This window comes from Corvus hawaiiensis, chromosome 21 (genome assembly GCF_020740725.1).
Source record: "Corvus hawaiiensis isolate bCorHaw1 chromosome 21, bCorHaw1.pri.cur, whole genome shotgun sequence".
Classification (NCBI taxonomy): Eukaryota; Metazoa; Chordata; class Aves; order Passeriformes; family Corvidae; genus Corvus; species Corvus hawaiiensis.
In genome coordinates, this window is record NC_063233.1 from 10773786 (window position 1) to 10793924 (window position 20139).

At 62.5% G+C, this 20139-nt stretch overlaps 3 protein-coding genes across 4 annotated transcripts; 2 read left to right on the top strand and 1 right to left on the bottom strand.

Annotated features, from left to right (window-relative positions):
* Positions 1-41: 41 nt before the first annotated feature.
* On the top strand, positions 42-1900 carry PHPT1 (phosphohistidine phosphatase 1). Its single transcript, XM_048325369.1, has 3 exons — positions 42-465; positions 629-753; positions 1525-1900. The coding sequence occupies exons 1-3, from the start codon at positions 324-326 to the stop codon at positions 1615-1617; spliced, it is 360 nt and encodes a 119-aa protein (XP_048181326.1). The 5' UTR covers positions 42-323; the 3' UTR covers positions 1618-1900.
* A 92-nt stretch (positions 1901-1992) lies between these two features.
* On the top strand, positions 1993-14506 carry MAMDC4 (MAM domain containing 4). Of its 2 annotated transcripts, XM_048325365.1 has the most exons (29): positions 1993-4027; positions 4598-4711; positions 5070-5243; positions 5455-5595; positions 5862-6007; positions 6125-6209; positions 6443-6571; positions 6813-6959; positions 7107-7201; positions 7465-7623; positions 7917-8001; positions 8421-8570; positions 8875-8979; positions 9165-9296; positions 9541-9671; positions 9760-9865; positions 10140-10256; positions 10468-10602; positions 10712-10842; positions 10914-11130; positions 11509-11646; positions 11751-11872; positions 11958-12048; positions 12254-12400; positions 12694-12828; positions 13073-13200; positions 13276-13390; positions 13513-13688; positions 14247-14506. In XM_048325365.1, the coding sequence occupies exons 1-29, from the start codon at positions 3982-3984 to the stop codon at positions 14286-14288; spliced, it is 3639 nt and encodes a 1212-aa protein (XP_048181322.1). In that variant the 5' UTR covers positions 1993-3981; the 3' UTR covers positions 14289-14506. The 2 variants fall into 2 exon arrangements, with proteins under 2 accessions (XP_048181322.1, XP_048181320.1); XM_048325363.1 differs by having other exon boundaries at positions 1993-4711.
* Positions 14507-15519: 1013 nt separating this feature from the next.
* EDF1 (endothelial differentiation related factor 1) lies at positions 15520-18715 on the bottom strand. The gene is made up of 5 exons (XM_048325368.1): positions 18586-18715; positions 18409-18460; positions 17245-17405; positions 16598-16691; positions 15520-16074 (listed from the first exon to the last, which is right to left on the bottom strand). Exons 1-5 carry the CDS (start codon positions 18661-18663, stop codon positions 16013-16015), a joined length of 447 nt encoding a protein of 148 aa, XP_048181325.1. The 5' UTR covers positions 18664-18715; the 3' UTR covers positions 15520-16012.
* Positions 18716-20139: the final 1424 nt, after the last annotated feature.

A 20139-nucleotide genomic window follows, 5' to 3' on the forward strand; every position in this document is an offset into this window, starting at 1 on the left:
GGGGCGGGCGGGGGGGTGTCTGACCGGGGTCGGGGGTAATCGCCAGTGAGGGTGACCATGGCGGGGCCGGGTCTGCCCGGGGCGGGGATCAGGGAAGCGGAGGCAGATCCGGGCCCGCGACCAAGGCCCCCCACCCGCCCGGCCCCCGCTCCCCGGCCCGGGCCCAGCCTCCGCCCCCGGAGCCGCCGCCCGGCGGGACCCCTGCTGTGGGCGGGGCCTGGCGCTGCCGGCGCTGATTGGGCACTGGGCGGAGGGGGCGGGAACACGGGGAGGGGCCGGGCGCTGATTGGGTGCCGGGCCGGACGAGGCGAGGAGCGGCGGCCATGGCGGGCGCGGCGCTGTCTCGGGTGGCGGACGTGCAGATCGATGGCGACGGCGTCTTCAAGTACGTGCTGCTGCGGGTGCGCGGGGCCGGTGCGCCCGCCAAGGACGTCGTGCGAGGCCACGGCTGGGCCGAGTACCACGGTGAGGGAAGTCGGGAGTGCGGGGTGGGGCTCTGGCTCGGGGGTGCCGAAAGAAGCGGCCGCAGGCCCCGGGGGCGGGCAGGGGCTTGCCGGGGGTCTGGCCCGTCCCGGGGCGCCGGCTGAGGCGGGGGGTCCCCGCGCCCTCCCCCGCTCCCTCCCTGCAGCCGACTTGTTCGAGCGCACTGCGGAGGAGCTGGCGCGGCACGGCCTGAGCTGCGAGTGCCTGGGCGGCGGCCGCGTCTCCCACCGGCCCGAAGAGAGGAAGATCCACGTCTACGGGTACTCGGTGGTAAGCGGAAGCCGGGGGGCACCCACGCGTGGACGCGGCATCTCCCTCTCCGATGTGGATCCCACTGTCCGCGGCCGAGCTGGCACCGCATCCGCTCGGGGTGGAAGGGGCGGGCGGGGCGGCGCTCCCGGGGCTCCTGGGCTTCTCCCGAGTGCCCCAGGGAGGGGAGACTTGGCAGAGCCCTTTCGGGTGGGCGGTGCTTGGCCAGAGCGGGGTCACCCCATGAACCCCCCCAGCACCTGCCTGTGGGGCTGCCACACACACGGAGCCCCCGTGGGTCCCGTGGGGTCCCGCAGTGGCTGTGCCCAGTGCTGGGTGCTGCCAGGGGGGATTGGGCTGCACAAGAACCGTGTCCCCACTTTCTGTGTGTCCTGAGAGCATTCCTGCAGGAGTGTCAGGTGCTGTAGGGGCCCTGTAAGGGTGACTGGAGGCACCCCCGGGGACATCACCAGCATGGTGGGTCCCTGGATGCTGACCCTGGCCCAGGGCTGTGCTGCAGCACCAGCTGTGCTGAGTGCAGAGCCCAGCTAGGACCAGGGCAGGGTGGTGCACAGTGCACCCAGTTTTCCCAGTTTCAGGGTGGCACTGTCCTCTTGCCTGGGTGCTATGCCTGTCTCAGCTGGAGTGAGGCAGAGCTGCCACAGAGGGGTTGGCACAGGCTCTGCGGTCTCTCTGCTGCTGGGGTCTGCCGGAGCTGCCCTGGGGACTTGCCACACTTCCCTGCAGGTGGTCACCCACCAGCTCTCCTTGGGAACCCTCTTTCCTATGCAGGGCTTTGGACGAGCTGACCATGCTGTGACCACAGAGAAGCTGAAGGCCGAGTATCCCGACTACGAGATCACCTGGGCAGATGAAGGGTACTGACTCCTCTGTCTGTGGTGCCAGCCCGGAGCTGGCACGGCTGCATGCGGCGCCGGGGCGGTGGCAGCGGGCTCCCCGTGCTCGGCGGTGCTCCAGGCTCTCCTGATTTTCCTCTGTGTTGAACTCGCCCATTCTCCGCCATCACCGGACTGTCCCCGTGCCGGGTGCTCCCACCTCCCTGGCATGGCAAAGCTGGTGAAGCCAGTGGTTGCTCTGCCCCGGCCTCCTGGTGCCAGGGGCTCATCCCACGTGTATCTGTGAGAATTAAAGTTGTTGGGGGAGCACAGCTGCTTGGGTGGCCATGCTCACGGCTCAGCTGCTCCTTCCCTGCTCTGGGTTGTGCCTGCTGGCAGTGGAAGGGACCTGCCAGGTTTTCAGCCCCTTGACGGGGGCCCTGGCATGGGAGCAGGCAGTCTGGGGTGGGGACAGCAGGAGGTATATCAGGATTTGCCTTGGAAAGGGCTGAGGCAGGAGATGGACTCGATAGTCCTTGTGGGTCCCTTCCAACGCAGGGAATTCCATGATTCTGTTCTAGAATTAGGCTGCTGGGAGCTGTGACCAGGTGGGGTTTGAGAATCTCCCCAACTTGGACTCCCCAGCAGCCTGGGAGCCTGCTCTGGTTTTGACAACCCTCACAGGAAAAAAGGTTTTTCTTTTAGTGGCATTTGCTGTTCTTCTTGTCTTGGCCCTTGCTGGGACACTCCCTGCTCGAAGGCTCGGCTTCCTGCACCCTCCTGCCAGGGCTTACCTGGGTGACATCCCCCTACACCTTCTCCAAACTGGGCACATCCAGCTCAGCCTCTCCTCATGGGAAGTCCAGTCCCCATCATCTTCATCAGGGAATCTCCTCCTGTGGAGATACTCAAAACCCATCTGGACACATCCTCCAGGGAACCCTCCTGGAGCAGAGGGGTGGGATGGGGTGACCTCCAGTTGTGCCTTCCATTCTGTACTATCCTGTGATCATCATCACAGCCCCTGGCTCGATCTGCTCCAGTATGCCCACATCTCATACTGGGAGCCCAGCATTCCCAGTGGAAAGGGGAGGGCTCACACCTGTGAGAGCTGCTCTGCCCATGGCACCCAGGAGGCCAGTGACTACTCTGCCAGTGGCCATGGCACTGGCCCACGGCCAGCTCAGAGCAGGGCAGGGCTTCTGCTCTCCAGCATGCCTGGGCTGAGGGATGTGGGGCTGCTGACCCCCACTGGGCCTTGCTGGCGCTGGGAGAAGGAGCTGAGCCTGTGTTTTACTGCCCCTGATGTAATCCCCCTGCAATCTGCAGTCCAAGGCCGTCAGCTCAAGGGGAGGATCTGCTCAACAGGGGCCCTCTCTGGGCACGGTGGCTGCGGCAGCAGAGGTGAGAGGGCTCCTGTGGGGTAGCAGCCCCTGCTTCCCCTGCCCAGGTGGGGAAACCGGTGGGGGCAGTAGTTGCCATCACCAGGCAACACTGGTGGTGACCTTTGGGGCTCTGGCCTCCAAGCCATGCTTCTTCCAAGCTCATCAGCCCTTGCTGGAGCTCTGCCAGGAGTGTTCTGCCCCAGGAATGACCTGGTTGTGGCCCTGGAGCTGTGCCCCTTCACCCCGTGGCAGTCATGAGCTGGGTGCTGAGATGCTCCTGCCAGCCAGAGCAGAGCAGAGCAGGCAGGGTGAGGACTGGCTCCTACCGATGGCATCATGGGATCCCCAGGCTCCAGGGAGCGCTCCTTTAGGCTTCCAGTGCCTAAAGGGGCTCCAAGAGAGCTGGAGAGGGACTTTGGACAAGAGCTTGGAGTGACAAGACAAGAGGGAATGGCTTCCTACTGCCAGAGGGCAGGGTAAAATGGGGTACTGGAGATACTGCTGACTCCCAGCTCAGCTGTTCTCCTTGCCCAGAGTGCAGCCCACTGCCAACCCTGCACCCAAAGGCTGTCCCACTCCCCTTATGCACAGGGACTGGCAGAACCCCCATGTCCCTAGCAGAGGTTCCAGCTTCCCCCACAGGGCTGGCAGCATCCCTGGCTCGGCAGGAAGCCTCCTCGTCCCTCACCAAGCCGGTGCATTCCACCGGGCCGTGCCCCATCCCAGACAGAGTGGCACCCACCGTCTTGTCCTGGGTGGAACACGGGCTGAAGAAGAGAGGTTCAGTGGGGAAAAGCCGAAGGTCTCCACTGGCTGCAGCTCGCTGCTGTGGTGCCGGCGGTGCTGCGTGATGGGATCGCGGTGCACTGTCCCAGCCGGCACAGCCTCGCCATAAACCCCACTGCCCGGCCGGGAGCCGATAACAGCGGGGCTGAAGTCCAACGCAGGCAGGTCCTGGGGAGTGCATTCCAGCCCGGGGCTCACGGTGTGGCCTCTCCCAGCTGTGTTTTACCGTCGCGGTGGCCGAGATGGCTGCAAGCGGACTGTCGATGCTGGCCCTCCTGGTGCTGCTGGGTGAGCTCTGCCGACACGGGCGGGGGTTGTGTCGCTGGGGGGAAGGGGCCTCCCCGCTGGCTGCTCCGCTCTGGTCCTCCCCGGCAGCTTTCTCCAGCGCTGGGGGCCGGGGCAGGTACCGCCCAGCCTGCTGGGCTCTGCTGCTGAAGTCAGCCCGGGGTTCCCAGGGTGAGCGGGAGCTGGAGTCCCCAGCACCGGGCTGGGGATCAGCAATGGCTTTGTTCAGCGTGGGACAGAAAACGCCCAGATTTCCCCATTTCTTACAAAATGGGGGCTGGGACTCGAAGCACGGGTGCGATATAGCAGAGTCAGTGCCCCGGCAGGCTCTGGCACCCCTAGGCTGACGGTGGGAGGTGGCAGTGTGAGAGGTGTGGAGTGCCGGGGCAGTGACGGGTGGGGGGGGCTGTCCAAGGGAAGATGCCACTGAGAGCTCAGTATCTGCCCCAGCAGGGTCCCAAACCGAGGTGCCCAGGCAAATGTCACCTGCAGGTCACACGTGCCCTCCGTCACTTGCTGCGGGCACCGTGCCTGGTTCCTGCAGGGTTTTCAGCCCCATTGTCTCTCCCATAGCCAGAACCGTCCTCCCCAGTGGGTCCGTGGTCGTCAACAGCTGCAGCAGCGCGGCTGAGCAGCTCTGCAACTTCGTCTGTGACTGCAGCGACTGCTCAGACGAGAACCAGTGTGGTGGGTGCCCAGACCCCCCCCCCCCAGACCCACTCTTAGGCCCTGCTCCTGGGGTGAGGTAGTAAGGGGTGTTGTGGGTGCAGGTCCCTGGGGTGATGCTGGTGCCCAGGATGGATGCAGGGCCCCCAGGGTGGGCGCAGATCCATGGGGGAGGGGCAGGTCCCTTGTGCAGGTACCCAGGGTGAACACAGGTTACCTGGGTGCAGGTGAGTCTGCCAGGTGGGTGCAGGATCCCAGGCTGTGTGAAGGTCCCTTGGGCTGGCCACAGGTCCCCTGGGTGGGTGCAGTTCCCTGGGGTGGGCACAGGTCCCCAGGGTGGCCCCAAACCTGCCTTGACCCTCCATCTGCCCACTCTCAGGGTACCTACGGGGCTCAGCAGTGCTGGGCACCCCCTTCACCTGTGACTTCGAGGACAGTGACTGTGGCTGGCAGGACGTGGGCACCTCGACGTATGGATGGGTGCGGGGCCGGGCCAGCCTGGCCATGTGGGGCACGGGGCCTCACTCAGACCACACTCTGGGCACTGACCTGGGTAAGAGGGAGCTGCTTAGTGAGCAGGTTCTGGGCACCCACAGCACTGCTCCACTGGGCTATGGGTGCCCCAGAGTCAGGGTGACAGGACACCCATCCTTGTAGGGTGCAGGGGACGGAGCAGATCCATGGAGGGGCAGGAGTAGTGCTGGCACAGCTCCGATGCCACCCCATGGGGCTGCAGTCCCTGCTCTGCTTTCTGCCCTCCCCAGGCTGGTTCTTGGTGACCACATCCCCCCCAGCAAAGACCACAGCCACGGCCTGGCTCAGGTCACCAGAGATGCGGGAAGCAGCTGCCACGTGTGAGATCAGAGCCTGGTACCACCTCTCAGGGAGCTGTGAGGGCACCCAAGGTGGGCACAGGCAGCATCGGCTACGGGGCAGTGAGGATGGGAGGCAGTGGGGAGGGATGGGGCCATCTGCCCCTATGGCAGGGACAGAGCTACCTGCACCTTGGGATGGGTCCTTGGCATCCTGTTTGCCTCTTCCATGCTCCACATGCAGAGCTGGTGGGACCTGGGGGTCCCAGCTCCAGCCCCCAGAGCTGGCAGGGCTCCATTCATTCCTTTGGGTACCCCAAGATGCCCCGTACCAAGGGCATATTTGGGGCTTCCCTCAGGGCTGAACCAGACAGAGCGGCCGGTGCTGCGCCTGGCTGTGGCACACAGGGACGACGTGGTGGGGCTGTGGCAGAGCCCCGAGCGCAGCAGCGAGGGCTGGCATCAGCTGGTTGCCTACCCCGGCCGGATCGAGGAGCAGTTCCAGGTGAGACAGTGTCAGTACCCGGGCACTGTCACCATAGCTGGGACCAGAAGAGCTGGGGGATGCTCTGGGACCCCAAGGGGCCTGGGAGCTCATGCCATCCCCATCCTCCCATCACAGCTCATCTTCTCCCTGACACAACCGCCCACCTGCGGGGCAGAGGTGGCACTTGATGACATCGTGTTCAGGAACTGTGGCTTACCAGGTGAGTCCCACATCTGCTGGGATATGAGCCGGGATCTTGGGGGAACTGGGTGGGGTGCAAAACCCAGGGGAGCTCTCCTATTGCTCGCTGTTTCTTGGGGCACTGTGCCCTGGCCAGAGCATGAGGTGGGCAGTGAAAACCTGTCCCTTGAGCCACTCCAGGGAATGATGTGGGGGAGCTCACCGTGTCCCTCTGGGACCAGCCACTCGCTGACATGTGTCCCCCCACCCCAGAGGTCGGGCAGCAGGTCTGCGGGGCCCAGGAGAGCCGCTGTCCCCACGGCTTCTGCCTGGCATGGCATCGTTTCTGCGACGGCACCGACGACTGCGGGGACAGCTCGGACGAGGGCGCGGCGCAGTGCAGTGAGCACCCCTGGCCCTCGGGAGGAGTCCTGCGGTTGGGCTGGGGGTCTGCCTTGGTGGGGAAAAGCTGTGCTCTAGGCTGTCAGGCATCCCCCCAGTTCTGCCCCATGCACAGGAGGGCAAAATGACCCTGAGGGTTTGCAGAGGGGTGGCATCAGCCCAGCCCATTGCAGGGACCTACCTGTCCAAGAGAGGGCTGGGACCCCGGTCTCCAGGTCACTGCTGTCCCTTCTCCTCACAGAGAACTTCACCCGCTGCTCCTTTGACCATGATCTCTGTGGCTGGGAGGTGGCGGCCGGGCCCCCGGTGTGGAGCAGGAACACGAGCCTGAACCTGGGCACCTCCTACAGCATTCCCACTCGGGACCACAGCAACAACAGCAGGGCTGGTATGTGGCGTGGCACCAGTGTCCCGGCAGAGCCCCACCACAGGTGGACGTGCCCTGGCGTGACACACGCCTGGGCTCTGCTCAGGACAGCGGTGTCCTGCACCCACCCATCTGCCCGGCTCCACTCAGCCCCAGCATCTCCTGCAGGTTTTTTCCTCCACGTGGGTGGTGGCCCCGCTGCACAGGCTGGTGGCACAGCTCAGCTCTTCAGCCCCACTTTCCAAGCCACCAACTCCTGTTCTGTGAGTCACGGCTGGGACCTCATGTCACAGCCCATGTGGGGACAGTGGTGACGGGACATGGGGTTCCCAGATGTGGGGACCCTCATGTGGGGCTGGGGCTGTGATCGGCCCTTTCTGGGGATGGGCATCAGGTTTTCGGGGCGGGGAGAGGGTTGGTGACATCTCTGGTGCCCACTGGGAGCTCTGAGCTCCTCGCAGCCCCTCTGTGGGATGCAGGGGCTGCATGCCCCTGCCCTGAGGCTCACCCTCCTCCCCATCCCCAGCTTGTGCTGTACTACCACCTCCATGGCTCGGCCACCAGCAACCTCAGCATCTCCTACGTGACCAACTCTACCAAGAACCTGATGAGGGAGAGGACAGGAGACCTGGGCAGCTGCTGGGTCCGGGAGAGAGTGGACTTCATTGTGACGGTTCCCTTCAAGGTGGGCTGGTGCTGTGCTGTGGGGAGCTGGGCTGTCTCCGGGGTCAGGAACCAGAGCTGCATACAGGGGCAGCACCATCCCCCAAGCCCACCGTGGCCGTGCCAGCCCATGCTGTGCACCTCTGTCAGCTGCAGCATCGCCCCTGCTCCCACTGAGTCCCTTCCAGGGGAAAATATGTGTCGGTCCATGACAGTGCTGGCTCCCCCCATCCCACGGCTCCCTTCTGTCACCCTAATCCCCCCATACAGCGCAGGACCCCTTGCTGATGTTGCTGGCATGGTGCTTTCCTGCAGGTGCTGATCGAGGGGGTGGCCGGCAGCGGGGGGACCGTGGCCATCGATGACCTGATCCTGTCCCAGGGCTGTGTGAAGGAGCAGGGTGAGCTGGTGGGCAGTGTCCCTCACCCTGCTCCAGTGTGGGGAGCTGTCCCAGGTGTCCTGTGCCCACGGCACCGTCCCTAAAGGACCTGCCACATGGTTTGCCTGTCCCTCTGCTCGTCACACGGACCATCCTGGGTGCAGCACAGTGAACACTTGCGCTGGGGTGCTGGTGTCTTTGTTCTGTGGCTGTGACACTCCATCCTCTGTGCGAAAAATTGTCCCACAAGGAGTTCTTACTGAGCCCTGGCTCCCCTTCAGCTGGTGGCAGCTGGGCTGAGCTGGGCTGGGCTGGGATGGGGGAAATGGAGAGACAAGGAGATGCTTAGGGACAGGGGACAGTGGCTTGAAGGATTGACACGGATGCTGTTGCTGAGCCCTTTCACCACTGCTCTCCATCCTGGGCTGTTTCATCATCAGAGAAGCCTGTGGTTACGCTGCCGAGCCAGGCAGGTGCCAGCCCCTGCACAGCAGATGAGGTGGCCTGTGACAGTGGGGACTGCATTGCTGCAGAGCTGGCCTGTGACTTCGCTGACACGTGTGCTGATGGCTCCGACGAGAAGCGCTGTGGTGAGAGCCAGGGCAGTCCTGGTACCTGGTGGTGGAGGGGACCAGGCACCCCTGGGCTGGCACGGCCAGGGCACATGAGTGCCTGCACAGCCCCCGGGAGCACAATGGCCTGGCAAGACTGAGCCTGGAGTTTTGGGTTGCCCAGGGAAGCTGTGGCTGCCCCATCCTTGAAAGTGTCCAAGTCTGGTTCCAAGTCTTGGAAAGACCTGGGATAGTGGAAGGTGTCCCTGCCCATGGCAGAGGGGTGGAATGAGATGAGCTTTAAGGTCCTTCCAACCCAAACCAGGATTCTTTGACTTTGCAGGGACAACAACCTTCGAGTCAGGGGCTGGGGGCTGGCACGACGTCAGCGTGGGGCGACTGCGCTGGGGTCTGCAGAGGGTCACTGAACCTGACAGCTTCCTCACAGGTGAGGTTGTTCCCAACACCCAGACAGTGCTCTTCAGTGCCCAGCACCACAGGAGTCCCCAGAGCCGGTGCCCATTGGGTGCCACTGCACAATGGGGGACGATGCCCAGGCAGGATGCTGGGCTGGGGGTGCTACCAGCGATGTGGGACCCCAGTCCTCACCTCACAGAGTGTTTCTGTGCCCAGGGACTTCCCTGGCCCTCCAGACAGGAGAAGGACAGATGGTGGGTCCTGCGAAAGCACGATCGCCTCCGCTGGGCCCCTCTGGCCCTGCCTGCACCATGGAGATGAGCTACCGCATCCACAGTGACCCCCAAGGTAACCTCCTGCCCATCCCTGGGGTGCCCTCCCTGCTTCCTGCCCCCAGAGCCCCCCATGCCCACCTGCATTTGCTGCCTCTCCCAACCCTGCTTTGCCCCATCACATCATCCTGGAGCAGGGGTGTCTGTGTCCCTGTCCGTGTCCCTGAACTCTGGGACCATGGGCTGGTGCCGTGGAGGGCTCCCACAGGGTGGCCAGGGGTTTTGGGTGCCCACAGCCTCTGCACCACCTCTCGTTCCAGGCTTCCTCGCCGTCAGCATTGCAGATCACACCAGTGGCACCACCCAGCTGGCCTGGCAGACACAAGGTCATGGCAGCACAGCTGGGGGTCGTGTCCGTGTCCCACTGGGCCAGAGAAGCCGGCCCTTCCAGGTGGGCTGGATGCACAGGGACCTGGGGGGCTTTCAGTGGGATAGTGCCAGTGCTCAGGGCACCCCGGGCTCATGGCTGCTCCCCCCAGGTCGAGCTGCTGGCAATGGTGGATCTCCAGGACACGGTGAATGTCAGTGTTGACAATGTGACATTTGAGCAGTGCTACCTTGACGTGGTGTCACCCACGGCTGCGGGTACGGCCAGGGGTGTGTGGGCAGGGAGAGGGACCCCAGACCCTTTCCATGGGGGCTGCCTGGGGGCTGTCACTCTGTCCAAGAACAGGACCAGGGTGCAGAAGGCCGAGCGCCAGAGCCAAGCACATATCCTGCCTTGGCCTGGGACCCCTGCATGGGGTAAACTTGGGGAGTGGGGCAGGGGAGCAGGGGGAAAGGGACATTCAGGGGACCCATTTGCTTTTGTGGTGCCTTATCCCCTTCCACCTCCACACTGTCACCTCTCTCTGGCCAGAGCTGTCCTGCAACTTTGAGAGGGACTTGTGTGGCTGGTACCAGGATCTGTCCAGTGACTTCAAATGGGTCCGCAGCATGGGGCAGGGGCATGGCTCTGACCACACCACTGGCTCAGGTAAGGGGCTGGCTGCTCTTTGGGGGAACCCAGGAGCCCAGGGCATAGCCTTCAGTCCCCAGGGCCAAGACATGCCCTGTGCACTCCCAGCAGCCTCATGCCTATGGAGCAAGCTCACCTAGGGCAGCCTGGGAACATGCAGATCTGGGCTGTGGGTGATGTGGAACACTCACATTGTGACCCTTCCACCCTGGCTGTTCCCAACATTCAGGCTACTTCTTGTCTGTGGACCCCTCTGTGCCATGGAGCCACGGGCAGAGGGCCCAGCTCCTCACCTCCCGCCAGGAGCCAGCCACTGCCCCACGCTGTCTCTCCTTCTGGTACCGCCTGGCCGGCCCACAGATTGGTACGTGCCCCATGGCATCCTCCCGGGGTGCCCCAGCCCAGCTCCACTCTGAGGGCAGCGGGGTCCCCAAGGGGTGCGGGATGGCTGCCCCATGCCCCCCTCTGCCCAGGCACCCTGAACCTCAAGCTGCGGCCGGAGGGAGGGGAGGACGTGGTGCTGTGGACCCGCCAAGGGACCCAGGGCAGCATCTGGCACCGGGCATGGGCGACACTGCCCGCCACGGGCCAGCAGCGGTACCAGGTAAGGAGCAAGCCCCCATGTCCCTGGCACCAGTGAAGTATGGGGTGTCTGACACCGCTGCCTGGGGGCAGGTGGCTTTCGAGGTGCTGCACGATGGGTTCCTGGGGGACGTGGGGCTGGACGACCTGGCACAGACAGCAGGCCCCTGTGGGGCCGAGCTCTCCTGCTCCTTCGAGGCGGGGGGCTGTGCGCTGGCAGCCAGCGGAAAGGGCACCTGGCAGCGACAGAGCAACGGCACCGGCACCACCGCTGGCCCTGCGACCGACCACACCACCGGCACCGCCGCAGGTACGGGGCCGCGGCAGCCCTGCTGCCTCCCTGCCTGCTCTGAGTGTCCTGCCTGTACCCCACACCAGCCCTGCCTGCTCTGAGTGCCCTCCCTGCCTGCTCTGAGTGTCCTGCCTGTAGCCCACGCCAGCCCTGCCTGCTCTCCCTGTGTCCTGCCTGCCCTCCCCAGGATGAGGAGAAGGCACTACCGCCCAGGGCTCCCCAACCCTGGGACTCCTCAAACACAGAGTCTCCCAGCCCCAGGGCTCCCTAATCCTGAGGAGGTCCCCAAACTGGGGAGACTCCTTGACCTGGGGGGAAAACCCAGCCCCAGTTGTCCCCTAGTGCTCCCCAGCAGGGCAGGGCAGGGGTCACAGCACAGGGACTTCTCTCCCCCAGGCCACTACATGGTGGTGAACACGGGCAGGGTTTCCCTGCCTGCAGGGCACACGGCTGCCCTCACCTCCCAGCCCTACCAGCCCTCTGTGCCTGCCCAGTGCCTGGCCTTCTGGTACCAGCTGAGCACTGGGACCCCAGGTGAGCACTACCTGCCCTGAGACCCCTGGGGGCACCTCCAGATGGGTGGGGGCTCCACACGGCACAGCCCTGGACCCCTCCTCCATGCTGGGTGCCTTGGGCAGGCTCCCTCCAGGTGTTCGTGGAGCAGAGCAGGGTGAGGACGAAGGTTCTGAGTGTGAGCACCATGGAGGGGAGCAGCTGGCACCGCAGCCACGTCACCGTCCAGCCCGATGGCGACTGGCAGGTGAGACAGGGCAGGGTGCTGGAGGCAGCTGGGGGTGATGAGGGGTGCATGGAGGCTGCCAGCCTTAGCATGTCACCCTGCCCAGGTGGTGTTTGAGGCAGTGGGAGCTGGGGGTGATCACGGGTACATCGCGCTGGACGACCTGCATGTGTCGGATGGAGCCTGCCCCGAGCCAGGTGAGAGCCCATCCCACAGGGACACCGTGGATCAGATGGGGGGGATGGGACATCCTGTAGGGGTATGTAAGCCATGGGGATGGGGACAGACCTGTTTCTGCCCTGAGCCTGGCCTGGTCCGAAGCTGGGGGTGGTGTGTCCCACCCAGGTGCCTCGTCTCCTACCAGGTAGCACTGGGTGTCTCACAGCCCTTCTTTCCTCCCAGCATCCTGTCACTTCGAGCAGGACACTTGTGGCTGGAGCAGCCCCTCGGACCCCCGCTTGCACAGCTTGGCCTGGGGCTGGAAGAGCGGGGTCGCCCTGGCCAAGTACCCCAGCCCCGAGCAGGATCACACCCTGGGCACAAGGAATGGTAGGAAACACCCATCGCTGCCCGGGCACCCTGGCATGGCCAGAGAGAGGAAGAGGAGCTGGGGCTGGATGGGGTCAGCTCAGTACATCCTGTGAGGCCTGGCTCCACAGCAGCCCTGATGCCCTCTTTGCCTGGGAGGGACAGCTCAGTCCCAAGGGCAGTGAGGTGTAGGGCTGGTTTGTGTCGTCCTCCAGGCATCACTCTGGGCATTTTGGGGTAGAGTGGGACAAGCAGGGTGGGACAAATGGATGCAGGACTGGGGGACACCCTGTGCTCTGTCCCTGCCTGCCCAGGTCACTACGTGCACTTTGACACCAGCGTGCTGGGTGCCAGGGGCACCAGTGCCCTGCTGGAGAGCCCACCCCTGCCCGCGGCCACCGACTCCTGCCTGCGCTTCTGGTACCACATGGACATCGCGGAGCACCTCTGTGAGCACTGCAGGGGCGGGGAGGAGGTGCCATCCCTGGGTGTCATGTATGGCAGTGGGGGCCTCACTCCTCCCCACCCTTGGACCATGGACACCCTGCTTCGGCTCCAGCTGGGCAGTGGGGATGGCCCGTTCCCTCTGGGTGCTGCCAGCCCAGTAGGGGATGGCATGGCTGGGAGGGTCGATGGCGCTCGTGGGCTCAGGGCAGCTGCTGATGCCAGGACACCTGTGCCCCACCCTTGCAGCCAGCGGGGAGCTGCGGGTGACGCTGCACGGCGCGGCGGGGCAGCGCACCGTGTGGAGCGTGGCGGGGCACCGCAGCCGGGGCTGGCAGGGCGCCGTGGTGCCGGTGCAGAGCCCCGGTGAGTTCCAGGTAAGTGGGGCCACCCTGGGGTGCAGGGTGACTGCGGGCGTGCATCAGCCCCCCAGACCCCACCTTCCCCCGCAGATCAGCTTTGAGATCACCACACGGAGGTGGCCAGTGGAGGGGACAGTGGCACTGGATGACATCGTGTACAGCGCCAGGGGGGGCTGCCATTCCAGCCCGGAGAGTCCAGTGGAAGGTGCGTGGGGGCCAGTTCCGGCTGTGAAAGGTCAACCCAGAGCTGCCCAGGGTGCTGGGCTGAGGCTGGAGGCAGCTCTCTGGGCAGTGAGTCAAGCCTGACGGCATTTCCTCTCCCTGCAGAGAAACCCTCTGGCAGCTTCGTGGCAGAGGTGGTGCTCAGCCTGCTCCTGGCCCTCATCATCGTGGCGCTGGTGGCTGCTAGGGGCTGGTACTGGCTGAAGCCACGAGGGCTGGCGAGCAGGACACCGGCAGAGAGTAACAGTCCCCAGGGCTTTGACAACATCACCTTCCGAGATGTAAGGACAGGGTGAAGGACTTTGCTGATTACCCCAGCTGTGCCAAAACAGTGTTTTCCTAAAAGCTCAGCAAATGCCAGCGGGTTCTCCCTGACCCCGCGTTCCGCCAACGTGACGGGGAGGTGCAAAGGGCTCTGCCTCTTATCTGCTTATTGACAAACAAGTGACCTGGAGCTGTAGGACTGGCCTAAAAATGCTGCTGCCACAGGCAGCTGCTCCAGAAAGAGCTGAGTGTGCTCCCACCCCCGAGCCTTGTGGGAAGGGGATCTGACAAACCTGGCTCATCCTCACTCAGCCAGCACTCAAATTTGTGCGAGGTGGCTTAAGCTGCAGGTCCCTTGGATAGATGTGGTGCCATCTGCAGCAGAGCCACCAGCCCCAGCATGGACTCCAATAACAAACCTGGAGCCCCGTGGGCGCCCTGGGGGTTTGGTGCCTCTGCCAGGGTCACAGGGGGCTGACACACAGATCGTCCTCACTGCAGCCTGGAAGAAATCCTGGTGTTTCACAGCAGACAGCCCATGTTCATCATCAATTCCCACTCACCTTTCTTTGCAGGACAAGGTCATTATATCTCCAAGGGAGGAGGATGAGGCTTGAAATCAGCAGCCAGCAGCAGGAATTGCCCGCTCCCCCAGGCAGACCATCCCTCGACAGGAACCCACACTCCAGCAGTTGCCCGCTCTTTGCCCCCAGCACGGGGAGCTGGCGACCCCGGGAGCTGGCCCCGCAGAGGGACACAGCGCTGTCATCACTACCTCCAAGTGCTCGGGAAAAGCATTTTTGTTGTTTGTAACATGAACTTTCTGCTCCTAAGACACAGCAATGTGCCCGTGCTTGGGCAGGCAGGAGGAGTGGGAGTTCTCATCCAAACAGGGTTGTGGCCATGGCAGGCGGGGTTAAGTGTGGGGTCCTGGCCCCCAGAGCTGGGAACAGCAGTGGGTGCTGCAGAGGGTGTGAGCCACTTCCCACACCCCGGACAAAGCACAAGAGCTCCCAGGGCACAGAGAGCTGCGGGGAGGAAGCCCAGTGCCTCTGCTGGTGTTGGGGAGGGTGAGTGGTAGGTAGTAGGGTAGGGAGCAGAGGGGGGCACCACACAGCACGCCTGAGGGTACGGGTGGCCACCTGCTGCCCACACACCTTGACAGCACACTTGATAATTTGCCTTTAAATGTCACTGGGAAACCCAAAAATGTTCCTGAGGTGCAGGCTGGGCTCAGGGCCTGGACCCCCATCCTGCACCCAGCATGCCCGCAGCCCAGGACCCCTCCCTCACCCCCAGCTTTCACACCTTAACACTGAACTCCAAGCCCAGCCCCACACACAGCCCAGGTCAGCCCCTGCACGCCAAGCAGCCCACCAGGATCCTGCTACCCCCAGCCCCCAGGCCCAGCTGGAGGGGCCTGGGACATCCTGCTTGTCTCCCTCTCACCCAGCTGTGCCCCCCTTAGATGATGCCTCAGCCAGGCCAAGCACCATCCCCACGGCCCTGTCCTGCCTGCAGAAATGAGGCCCCAACAGAGCTGAGGAAGGGCACAAGGAGGGCTCAGGCTTTACCTGATGTCTCTGCACCTGCCTGGCTCTGCAGCTGCTCCCAGCCTCCCCTCACACCCACAGCACTGATTCCATCTCCAGGCTGTGAGCCAAGCTGCACCATGCCCAATGCAGGAAGAGGTGACACAGCCAGGAAGGCTGTGACAGTGCTGGCCCTCATCCCAGGCACTCCAGGAGTCCCCTTAATTACAATCCCAGAAGGAAGAGGTGGTGCAGCTCCAGTCACACCCAGCCACAACATTTACTACCAGCTGGTCATATGCAGCAGCTCCCCATGGCAACTGAAGGGTACCAAACTTTATTATAGATCTCTTTAAAACAGGCTGGAAAGAACAAACCAAACTCATTGAGATACAGTGACCGAGCCATCATTTCTGATCAAGCCCCAACTCTCCCAAATTATTTATATATAATATACCTCACCCGTCCCCCAAACTGTTTCAATTATATGATCACATTTCAGACCACCCTAAGTGCCTTAACATCAGCTGCTGCTAACACCACAATGCATGTTTTCTGGCAAATCAGAGGCAGGGTTTGGGTTTTTTCTTGGGGTTTAGATCCTCAATCTCTGAAAAGGAGGAAGGAAAAACAAACATCAGGAAAATTGCTTCTTTAAGGTTGCCTTTTTACAGCAGGTACAGATTCAGCGGATTTCCCCCCAAAAGCAAGTCTGAAACCCTCTTGTTCAGCTTGGCAATATGCAGAGTGGTTGAGGAGAACCAGCTGGGCCAGATCAATCTGAGCAAACTGATTTCGAGGCTTTGTTGTCATTTCCCTTTGGGGCCGGTTTCCAGCGGTTTTCCAATGTCCTTTCCACGCAGTTTGAGGCCTGGAATAAGACAAAGGAGATGACCACCATCAGCACTCAATCATTCACCCAGTAACTTTATTTCCACCAATTTCAGCCTTAAGGAAGAGAACATCCAAAAAGAGAGCAGAGTTCAGGAGAATCCTACTTTAGTTTCTAGGAGCACCAGACCAACTTCAAACAAAAACTGCCTGTCTTCCTAGGAGATGGGATCTGAACCAGCCCAGGAGAGTAAAACCAACACTGAATCCTTCCACAAGTGCAATCAAGCTTCCATGGCTCTCAGCATGTCAGAGGTTTTGGGGGCAAGCACACAGGGATGGTCCCCAGGGCACAGCCCCATGCATGAAGGTGCAGACAAAGATCACGGGCTCCCAGCTCTGGTTCAGTCAGCAGATCCAGCTTTTATCAGAACATGACTTAATGGCACCACACCCACGATAAACTCGAGTCAGCAATGCTCCTCACAGGAGAGAGGTAAACAGCTTCCCCCAAACCACCCCTCCAAACACTGGCAGTGTTCCCAAAGTCTCCCTTAACTCACCGATGGCTCTTTCGATCTTGCCCATGACCTGGTTATTGGGGATTGCTCGTCCTGATTCATAGTCAGCGATGACTTGTGGTTTTTCGTTGATTTTCTGAAAAGAGAGGAGGAGTCTCAAACACAGCAACACTCAGCAGCAGCCCCCCAGGACTCACACAGATAGGGAACAGCCCCTCATTACGCCAGGACAGATGACAAAGTGCTGCTCCAAAGCTGCCTCCATCCCCACCGGCACCTCCCTGCAGTGTCCCAGCACTGGTGACATCCATCCTGAACAGACTTTGACCTTCCTGCTTTTCAGGAGGAGTAGGAACACCAGGGATTGCTGTTCCTTCAGACAGCAGAGAGTTGCTAATGCTGCTCAGGCCTAATGGTACAAATCCCTCGGGTTGGTGTGAGCTGCTGGGAGGAAGGGGGGAGCAGCCTCCCACCAGCTCAGCAACCCCAGACAGGCTCTGCCTCCAACCTGGGGCTCAAGAGCTGCACAGACAAACCTCAGAACCTTTCCCAGACAGCTGAAGCTGCTGGGACATGAGACACTAGAGATGCTGCATTCCCCAAACTTCAGCCCATGACACCAACCCCCTGCAGCTGCCCATGGGAGGACAGGAAAGGTGCCCACCCTCACCTGCAGGTGCTGCACTCACCGTGGCCAGGTCCTTCTGCGTGAGGCCCTTGCTCTGCCGGCCCTGCTGGATCACTTTGCCCACCTCCAGGGAAACTCTGTCATGGTGCAGCTCCTCTGTTTCACGGTCAAGCTTGGCCGTGTTCTTTGTAATGAAGTGTTGTTTGTTCTGGCCTGCTGCCCCTGTCATTCGAAGCAAGAACAAAAAAACAACCAAGGACAAACAAAATAAGGCTCAGAGCTGTGCCAAGAAGTATCAAAGGACTTTTTCCAAGCCTTCAGCTGCCCAGGATCCCAGGGAGCTGTCAGTATTTCAGCATGCCAACATCAGCATTGATCTCCCCCAGATCGTGCCCATCAGGGAACATTATCTTAGCCCTGTTCATGCTGCTGTGCACATCTGGCCCTGCAGAGCCCTTCCCTTTCCCTACTTCACACCTGAACTTCACTCCAGATAGGGCAGGTCTTGCTTTTCCTTGGGGATTTAATGCTCAAACTTTGCTGCAGACACACGTTCGTGCTGCAGCACAAAGGGGTCAATACTTGAACTTGAATCACACTAACTCAGGCATGAGGCAGCATGAGTAAGTGGCCTTTAAGCAATTTTCTGACACCTTTTATATGTAAAGTCTAACTGTACTTAGCTTTGCTGAAAGGCTGAGCTTCAAAAACACATTGTTCGTTTTCTCTCATTTTAGATATAGTATTTAAGTCCTAGTTTGAATCCTTTCTCTCACACGAGTCTCTGAAATTCAGTATCCCAATAAAGCTGACTCAACCTTCTTCAAGGATTGTCTCTCTATTTATTTCCAACCATCAGAATCTGCTCCCTGCAGTGAGAGAACCTGACAATTTACATCGGAGAGGAAACAAGGACCTTTTAAAGCGCAGCGCCATAGGAAGATAGGCAGCTATCCAAATCCTCAGGAAAAATAAGCTGCAAAAACGCGGAGCTTAAGTTTTGTGATCACGAAAACTCTCCCAAGATCTCTGCAGGAAGCAGGGAGAGCTTTGCCCTGGGCAACCAGACACGAAGGGGCAGCTCCAGGGGCGCTATCCCGGCGGCTCCCCGGGCTGCGCGTTAGGGCCCAGTCCGGCCCAGCCGGGCGGTGCCGCCTCCGGCCGCCCCTCCCCATCCCAGGCGGCCGCCCCACACCGAACCGGGCCTCCCCCGCGGGATACCCACACTTCTTGGAGGTCTCCACGTCCTCCCCGCGCCGCTGGGCCGCCAAGATCGCCTGGGGAGAGAGCGAAGGTGCGCGGTGAGCGCGGCGCCGCTCGGAGCGGCGGCCTCGACCACGCCAAGCCCAGGCCGGGCGCCTGCCCGGTCCCGCACCGGGCCCCCATCGCTCCCCCCGCTGACCTGCTTGGACTTGGCCTGGGCCGCGCTCGGGCCCTTCTTGCGCAGCACCGTGACCGTGTCCCAGTCGCTCTCCGCCATCGCTCCGACCCCGCCCGGGCCGCGCCCGCCGCCGGGCCCCGCCCACAGCCCGCCCCCGGGGGCGTGGCCGCGCCGCGCGCGCTGATAGGGCGAGGCGCGCGCCCTTCAGGAGAGGCGGCCGCTCATAGGCGGGGACACGCGCGAGCGCAGCGGGCGGGACCGAGGCTCCCGCACGGACTGTTGGCTTAACAGCGCCTTGGCGTGACGCAGCTCCGTCTGATAGGCGCAGCGCCCTGCCAATCAGCTCACCAGCTATGCGATTGGCTGGTGCGCACACCAGCCTGAGGGCGGACGGCACGTGCCTGTGCACGCTACGATTGGCTGCTGTTTCTGCCAGTCACCCGGTACCCGGCAGCGATTGGTTTGTTCTGCGGCGCTGTCAGACCCATTGACCAATAGTCGTGCCCGGCCGAACCGAGCCGAGCATGCGCAGTGCTGCGGTTCGCCGTGTGGGTTCCGCCGGGCCCGCTGGTACCGGGCGCGCCTCGGGGCCCCGGTGGGGCCTTGGTGCCCGGAGGGAGCTCTACAGAGCGGCCAGAGGACGGACACGGGCATGGAGTGGGTCCCGAGGGGCCAAGGGAGGAGGGGCTTGAGGGCACTGGGTTGGTTCAGCCTAGAGAAGGCGATGCTGAGAACAGACCTCACCGGGGGCTGCGGCTCCGCTCTCTGCTCTGTGGTGAACAGGGACAGCACCCAGGGAGCGGCTGGAGCTGGGCCAGGGCAGGCCCAGGCTGAGAGCAGGGAAAGGTTCTTCCCCCAGAGGGTGCTGGGCACTGCCCAGGCTCCCCAGGGAATGGGCACGGCCCCGAGGCTGCCAGAGCTCCAGGAGCGTTTGGACAGCGCTGCCAGGGATGCCCAGGGTGGGGCTGTTGGGGGGTCTATGCAGGGCCAGGGGCTGGGCTGGATGATCCCTGTGGGTCCCTTCCAGCCCAGGGGATTCTGTGATTCGATGAAAATCCCCGAACTGCATCAGAATCACCCAGAAAGTTTCGCAGTAAAGGCATGGAAAGCTGCTCGTGCTCGCGTCATTTCTGAAGCGAGAGGGCACGGAGTTAACGCTCTCCGGCGGGTTTTTGTGGGGTCTCCCCATGACAAAGCGCAGGAGGAGCGGCAGGATCCCGGCCACGGTGCTGATCCGGGCATTGCTCGGAAGGAAATCAGGCGCCGAGAGGGCGCGGGGGTTTGTCATCTGTCATTTGTCATCCATCACCGCAGCACGTCTGGCCCCGGCTCCCAGGGAGCAGGAGAATGCGGCTCTGGGAGGTGGGACGTTAGCGGGGTGCAAGACTCGCTCCTCGGGCCGTGCGGTGGAGCCGGGCTGCCGCAACAGCAGGACGGGGAGCAGCCCCGGGTGGTCCCGCCCCGTCACACGGCTCTCGTGAGCAACTCCAGGGCGTTCTGTCCCATCCCGTCTTCTCCGGGAGTAGCCCCAAGGCGGGCGTTTCAAGCAAGCCTTTGATGCGGATTTCCTGTACC

What these genes read in the sequence shown, in the direction of transcription:
- PHPT1 (XM_048325369.1), top strand. Translation starts at nt 324, where the DNA reads ATGGCGGGCGCGGCGCTGTCTCGGGTGGCGGACGTGCAGATCGATGGC. An exon ending in CGGCTGGGCCGAGTACCACG is followed by an intron (nt 466 to 628) that starts GTGAGGGAAGTC and finishes CCCTCCCTGCAG; the next exon opens with CCGACTTGTTCGAGCGCACT. An exon ending in ACGTCTACGGGTACTCGGTG is followed by an intron (nt 754 to 1,524) that starts GTAAGCGGAAGC and finishes TTTCCTATGCAG; the next exon opens with GGCTTTGGACGAGCTGACCA.
- MAMDC4 (XM_048325363.1), top strand. Translation starts at nt 4,504, where the DNA reads ATGTCACCTGCAGGTCACACGTGCCCTCCGTCACTTGCTGCGGGCACC. An exon ending in CAGCAACAACAGCAGGGCTG is followed by an intron (nt 6,960 to 7,106) that starts GTATGTGGCGTG and finishes CATCTCCTGCAG; the next exon opens with GTTTTTTCCTCCACGTGGGT. An exon ending in CGGGCCAGCAGCGGTACCAG is followed by an intron (nt 10,843 to 10,913) that starts GTAAGGAGCAAG and finishes GCCTGGGGGCAG; the next exon opens with GTGGCTTTCGAGGTGCTGCA.
- EDF1 (XM_048325368.1), bottom strand. Translation starts at nt 18,663, where the DNA reads ATGGCGGAGAGCGACTGGGACACGGTCACGGTGCTGCGCAAGAAGGGC. An exon ending in CGTGGAGACCTCCAAGAAGT is followed by an intron (nt 17,406 to 18,408) that starts GTGGGTATCCCG and finishes TTCGAATGACAG; the next exon opens with GGGCAGCAGGCCAGAACAAA. An exon ending in CGCAGAAGGACCTGGCCACG is followed by an intron (nt 16,692 to 17,244) that starts GTGAGTGCAGCA and finishes CTCTCTTTTCAG; the next exon opens with AAAATCAACGAAAAACCACA.